This window comes from Zea mays, chromosome 7 (assembly GCF_902167145.1).
Source record: "Zea mays cultivar B73 chromosome 7, Zm-B73-REFERENCE-NAM-5.0, whole genome shotgun sequence".
NCBI classification, from domain to species: domain Eukaryota; kingdom Viridiplantae; phylum Streptophyta; class Magnoliopsida; order Poales; family Poaceae; genus Zea; species Zea mays.
The window spans coordinates 46,661,903-46,668,653 of record NC_050102.1 but is presented as its reverse complement, the minus strand read 5'-3'; the positions used below and the strand labels follow the sequence as shown (position 1 = coordinate 46,668,653).

The following is a 6,751-nucleotide window of genomic DNA, read 5'->3' as shown; positions in this document are numbered from 1 at the left end:
CATAGCACATGCATCTGGAGTTTTATATGTATTCATTCACATGACAGAAGCTCCTTCTGCCATGTTTAGCCTGACGCCACGCCAACCGATACCAGCATCACATCAGTGATTAATAAACTTGTTTATTATTTGATTTGACTTTTGAGTGCACCTGTCATTAGCATTAGATTATTGCTGATGCTCCTCTATTATTGAGTGCAAACGGATCGCAACGAGATGCAACCAAATCCCCGTCCACTCCACCAGCTCTGCAATCCGACAAGAGATTTGCCAATTATTTCTCCTAGAAAAACCGATCGCATCAGTCCCCATCCTCTTCGCCGTGGGGTCGGCAGGCAGGGCAAGGCTAGGCAGCGCCTCTCCGCGTGTGGTCCGTGTGCGAGGGTCCGCTCCTCCTCCCCTCCGTGCACCCGGAGGGCAGCGGCGTCTCTTCTTCCTGGTCGAATCTCCCCGCGGCTGTGAATAGGAGGAGGTCGACGACGCCATAGCAAAAAACAAATCCTTGGAATGCTTTCGGAGGGTCGGGGATTCGTCGCCGGCTGCCTGCACTGATGCTTGGAGCGCGCGAATCTGCTCAAGTTTTGATCTTGGCGTGCTCTTGAGTCTGGAATCCGGGCATTCATTGGGGCTTTGTTCTCAGTTTGCAAGGTCAGCAACAGATTCTCTCTTCCATTGTTGGTAGATACTGCGGAAATGGAACCAGAATTTGATCATTCCCTGTTTCCTTTCTATTTTGTTTGTCATGAGAACCTGAAATTATGCATGCTTGTTTTATTTGATCACCTTTTTTCCCCCTCCCGCCGCACTGTCCCACATCATCCGGAAGTAGTGGAAATCAACTTTGTTCTTTGGATGGCTTTATGTTCATCTGCTGTGGATGTTTGTCGTTAGAACAACTATGTGTTAATCTCAGATATCCTGAATTCTGGTTGTTACCTCACAAGCTAATGGAAGTTTGATACCGAAACAGATTGCCATCTTATCCCTTCTGTTGCTGCTCAAGATTGTTATCACCATCTAATAGACTGATATGTTTTTGATGCCTGCAGGCTGCAAGGCCGTGCTAGTTTGAACCCATGGAGACTACTAGCACAACAAATGAACAGACTGATAGGGGGGCGATGTGGGAGTTGGAAAGGAATCTCGATCAGCCCATGGATGCAGAGGCCGGCAGATTGAGAAATATGTACAGGGAAAAGGTCCTTTTCATTTCACAACTTCTATTCTAAAATATTTGGATCATCCCTCATCTCTCCCCCCTCCTCCCCGCCACCCCCAGTCTCCCCTCGCGACCCTAACGCCCCCGCCTCCTCCCCTCACTCGCGTCGCCGCCGCGTCGGCCCCTCCCCGGGATCGTAGCGTTAGCACGGGTTATATGCTAGTGGATTATTAGTGTCTGTGTAATGAGTGGTCAGTAGTTTTGCCCTCTTCTTATTGCCCCTTTTGCATTTGCAGTCCTACCCTACACTTGTGCTGTTACAACTTGCTTTCCAAAGCCTTGGTGTGGTGTTTGGGGATTTAGGCACATCACCTTTATATGTCTTCTCCAACATTTTCCCTCATGAAATTGAAGACACGGAACAAATTATTGGAGCACTCTCGCTTGTTATTTACTCCCTTACCCTGATTCCACTTGTTAAGTACGTGTTCATTGTCTTGAGGGCAAATGATAATGGCCAAGGTATGTCTTGCGTTCTTGCTTCTTTGAAATTTCTGCCTTCAGTTATGAAAGAATATGATTTTTCTAGTTTGTTGAGAGGATGCAGTAAAACCAAACTATATTGTGTTCTATAGTCATTTTTTGAGACTGTGTTCTACAATCATTTTGAGATTGCAATACAAAGATGCTTTGTGCTATATAGTTAGGATCCACGTTTTTAAGTCATTGAGGCGTTTTGCGTCGCCGGAGCACCAATAAGTCGACTTATCAGGAGACTCGGACGACTAATCGATACTAAGTCGTCCAACTTATTGGTTAAGTCGTCCAGACGCTAAAAAACGATACATGACGACTTACCATGTAAGAATGTACTGATTGCACAAAAAAGCTGATTATAATGAAGAAAGTGACTTACTTGTCCAATATATGTAGTTAATGAAGATGGGTTGGAAGCGGGCTGGTCCGCTAGAACCCTAAGGCCTAATGGGCTGGTTGAATGCTGAAGCCCAAGTTGCTTCAGCTAGTGGTGCAGAAGAACTGTAGCAGTAGTATTGTTAATACAATTCTCCTTGTGTGCTTATTTGTAAATTTCTTATTCATGCGTTTTCTGCAATTTGTTTTGATTCATGCCTTGTAACACTACAATCATTTAAACCTTTCATTGGTTTAGTTTAAAGTCAGAATGCATCATACCTAACAGATTAACATTATCATTCTGAATTTCCAAAAGCAAAAGCTTAGATCTGCTGGAACATATTAGTTGTCTTTGTATTTAAGCAAGTATTTTGATGAAAGCCTGATAGGAAAGCCACATGTTTTGAGACTTTTGGTTTTGGGATGCAAAGTTTTGCGCGCTGCAGTATGCTGTCATGTTGAGTACATGATGATGTTCAGCATATTAGTAAATTTTCAGTCAGTGTGGCTTACAAATTCTTTGGTCACGAATATCAACATAATAGAGTTTTATTGTAATGCCAGGTGGAACATTTGCTCTTTACTCGTTGCTTTGCCGGCATGCAAAGATAAACACTATTCCGAATCAGCATAGAACAGATGAAGAACTAACAACATACAGCCGCCACACATATGATGAGAAATCTCTTGCTGCAAAGATCAAAAGGTGGTTAGAGGGGCACCAATTCAGAAAGAATGTCATTCTTATTCTTGTTCTTTTTGGTACTTGTATGGCAGTTGGAGATGGAATCCTCACTCCTGCAATATCAGGTGAGTGTGTTTATATTCTTTCTTACAGAAAATCTCTAGTTTCTATCAGTTCATTTATTACCAGATTTGCTGAAATTATTTTTCATGAACTTAGATTATAACTTTTAGTTCGATGTGAACTTCTAAGCGGCATGTTTATTCTACCAATTCTACCATTGGCATACTGACCATCAATATTAATGAAGTCATTTGGACACTGAAAAACTTCTCCGAGGAATGCATGATAGTAGTTCCTTTGAAATATAATGTTAACAGTTCTTCCAAGAAATACAGTAACGTTTTTAGCAATTAGGTAATATCCCACAACCTTTTAGTTGTCAAATTGTAACTGTTTCATGCTTTAAAATGTTAAAAAAAACTTAGGCCATAGTGATGTTTTGTTTTACCCTCTATTGCTATTGCATTGGCCAATGTTCAGTTAGCAATATTCGACCAGGAAAATATTTAGTGTTATAATCAATTCCCTTCCAACCCTTTAAATGTGTTATATATATACATCCTTTTTATGATGCTTGCTATTTTACTTTTGCCCAAGTGGATTGATCTTATGTTTGCATTGCAATTTGCAGTTCTTTCTGCAACTGGAGGAATACAAGTGGAAGAGAAAAAAATGAAAAATGGTACATGTGAAAACTGGAAGTTAGTATGGATTTTTCCTGCATTTATTAGCTTCAATCCTGTTATTTCATATCTTTAATGCTATTAGCCTACTATACTCAGGGGATGATGCTAATTTCTTGACCATCAGTAGTTCTAGAAATGTGGAGGTGTGAATGACGAAGCAACATAACTTTCCATGATGTTTTGTCTAGTAAAATGTTAGCTTTCTTCAGACTATTCAAAGAATAATATTAACACTTTACCTGTGATTTGGGAATTTTCCCTTCATTTTTGTAATCTTTGTAGTGGTACTGTAGTAAAATGAATAGTTTTGTTTAGTGTGGTCTGTTTGAAAAGACATGATCATTATACTGAGATCATTTTGTCGATGACTGAATTCTTTCATTTTTTCCCATTTCAGATGCGGTTGTCATCGTCTCTGTGGTCATATTGATTGGATTATTCAGCATGCAGCACTTTGGTACTGATAAAGTCAGTTGGCTTTTTGCGCCGATAGTATTTGTTTGGTTCATACTCATTGGAGTCCTGGGCGCTGTAAACATTTCCAAATATGACCAATCTGTTCTCAAGGCTTTTAATCCTATCTATGTATATCGGTACTTTAAGCGAGGGAAGACTAGCTGGGCTTCTTTGGGAGGAATTATGCTTAGCATTACAGGTTTGAATATCTTTCCTAATCTCATAATTATCTTGTGCTTTGTTTAATGGCAATTAACAGGACTGAAATATTGGGTCATGCTTCAGGAACAGAAGCACTGTTTGCTGATCTCTCATATTTCCCTGTACAAGCTATTCAGGTAACTTATTGCCTGTATTTTTGTTACAAGCTGTGAAAATGTTCTTATGATAACCAAGGAGTCTTTCAGAGGCCTTCTCACATGAGTACAGAAATATATCCCTTTGCTTACCTGTTGATGACATCATATTTTTGTGCAGATTGCTTTCACGGTGGTTGTGTTTCCATGTCTTCTTTTGCAGTATACAGGCCAAGCTGCCTATATAGCTCAGAACAAAGATCATGTCTCCCATGCCTTCTATTTTTCCCTTCCAGGTAATGTCGGACAAGAGGGACTCTTGGTTTACCATGTATATGTGTTTGCACGTTGACACGATTATTTGGTACAGATTCTGTACTCTGGCCATCATTCATTGTTGCAACAGCTGCTGCAATAGTTGCTAGTCAGGCAACTATATCGATGACATATTCGATTATCAAGCAAGCACTTGCTCTAGGGTGCTTCCCCAGAGTGAGAATTATCCATACTTCCAAGAAGTATCTAGGCCAGATATACAGTCCCGATATTAATTGGATCCTTCTGGTATTCTGCATTGCTGTCACTGCTGGATTTAAAAACCAAAGCCAGATAGCAAATGCATACGGTAGGATCTTCCCACACCTGTCTCTGCATACTGATTCGGCGTTCCAGCTCAGTTGCTAACATGGACTAATATTGCGTAAACAGGTACTGCCGTGATAATGGTTATGCTTGTGACAACATTTCTCATGATCCCTATAATGCTGTTGGTGTGGCGCAGCCACTGGACCTTGGTCATCCTGTTCACCGTGCTGTCACTGTTTGTTGAAATTCCGTACTTCACCGCTGTGGTGCGGAAGATCGACCAGGGTGGCTGGGTTCCACTTGTGTTTGCTGTTGCCTTCCTCATCATCATGTATGTATGGCACTATGGTACGCTCAAGCGGTATGAGTTTGAGATGCACAGCAAGGTGTCCATGGCATGGATCCTAGGCCTTGGTCCAAGCCTCGGTCTGGTCAGGGTGCCTGGTGTGGGCCTGGTGTACACCGAGCTGGCAAGTGGTGTTCCTCACATCTTCTCACACTTCATCACCAACCTCCCTGCCATCCACTCCACCCTGGTCTTTGTGTGTGTGAAATACCTTCCTGTCTACACTGTGCCACTGGATGAAAGGTTCCTTGTGAAGCGAATTGGTCCCAAGAACTTCCACATGTTTAGATGCGTGGCGCGGTATGGCTACAAGGACATCCACAAGAAGGATGATGACTTCGAGCAGATGCTCTTCGACAGCCTGATGCTATTCGTCAGGCTGGAGAGCATGATGGAAGAGTACACGGATTCTGATGAGTACAGCACCCGTGAGACGAACCTGTCAGGCAGCGCCAACCCAAGAATCAATGGCATCAGCGCCGGTTCAAACATGGATCTCAGCTACACATCCCATGACTCCATTATACAGGTGCAGTCCCCAAATTATACGGGGAACAGCCAGGCGGTGTCACCAGGTCAGCTGTACCATACCGTGGGCGACGAGATTGCGTTCCTGAACGCGTGCAGGGACGCCGGGGTGGTGCACATCCTCGGGAACACAGTCATCAGGGCCCGCAGAGATTCAGGGTTCATCAAGAAGATTGCTATCAATTACTTGTATGCTTTCCTTAGGAAGATCTGCAGGGAGAACAGCGCCATCTTCAATGTTCCCCATGAGAGCCTACTGAATGTTGGGCAGGTGTTCTATGTGTAAGCACTAAAACCAAACACATGTAGTAGATGAGAGTTCAGCTTCGGAACCACTGGAGAGAATCTAGCTGTGTTTTGTTCATAGGTAATAGGAGTATAATAGTTGAAAGAATTGTACAGCAAAACAGCATCTTTAATGTGACCATTTGGAGCCTGATCAGTAGTGGCTAGGGCTGGACGAAATACTTGTGGCTCGATAACTCGCTCGACTCGGCTCGTTTTGATTCTGTAGCGAGCCAAGCTAGCATTTTAGCTCGGTTCTCTAATGAGCCAGCTCGGATTAGCTCGTGAGCTAGCTCACGAGCCAAACGAGCCAAGCCACAACACAAGTTTGTCTAGTCGTAAGTGTCGTCTCATCTCTTATAGTCTCGATTTCTCGTAGTTATGATCAGTGATATGGACATGTGTGGATGCGTCATATGCTTACATGTTTGCATTATTGTATGGCTACATACCTACATTGCATATTTAATATTTGATCATTGGTTATGGTTTTGTGAACTTTGTTTCTAGCAGCATATGATGTTAGTGTTGTGCAATGAAATGTTACATGTTTGTGGAATGTATGATGAATTGCTTTATAATGATGCTTGTTGCTATTTTATTATAATAAGGGTCTGTTAATATGTAAGTTAATATATATTTGGTTATTTAATTTAATATCAAAAGTTAGAAGCTAGTATGATGATTCGATAATAATATTATAAAGGTTTTAGGTTTGTAGCGTTAAACACTCAAAATATGATTTTT

At 42.0% G+C, this 6,751-nt stretch overlaps 1 protein-coding gene across 2 annotated transcripts; it reads left to right on the top strand.

Moving 5' to 3' along the window:
* Positions 1–209: 209 nt before the first annotated feature.
* Positions 210–6,496, top strand: LOC100191398 (high-affinity potassium transporter). Of its 2 annotated transcripts, NM_001358446.1 has the most exons (10): positions 210–648; positions 1,050–1,199; positions 1,456–1,681; positions 2,639–2,884; positions 3,454–3,504; positions 3,906–4,163; positions 4,250–4,302; positions 4,442–4,556; positions 4,631–4,885; positions 4,969–6,181. In NM_001358446.1, the coding sequence occupies exons 2-10, from the start codon at positions 1,077–1,079 to the stop codon at positions 6,003–6,005; spliced, it is 2,364 nt and encodes a 787-aa protein (NP_001345375.1). In that variant the 5' UTR covers positions 210–648; positions 1,050–1,076; the 3' UTR covers positions 6,006–6,181. The 2 variants fall into 2 exon arrangements, with proteins under 2 accessions (NP_001345375.1, XP_035816233.1); XM_035960340.1 differs by lacking the exon at positions 1,456–1,681 and having other exon boundaries at positions 221–648; positions 4,969–6,496.
* Positions 6,497–6,751: the final 255 nt, after the last annotated feature.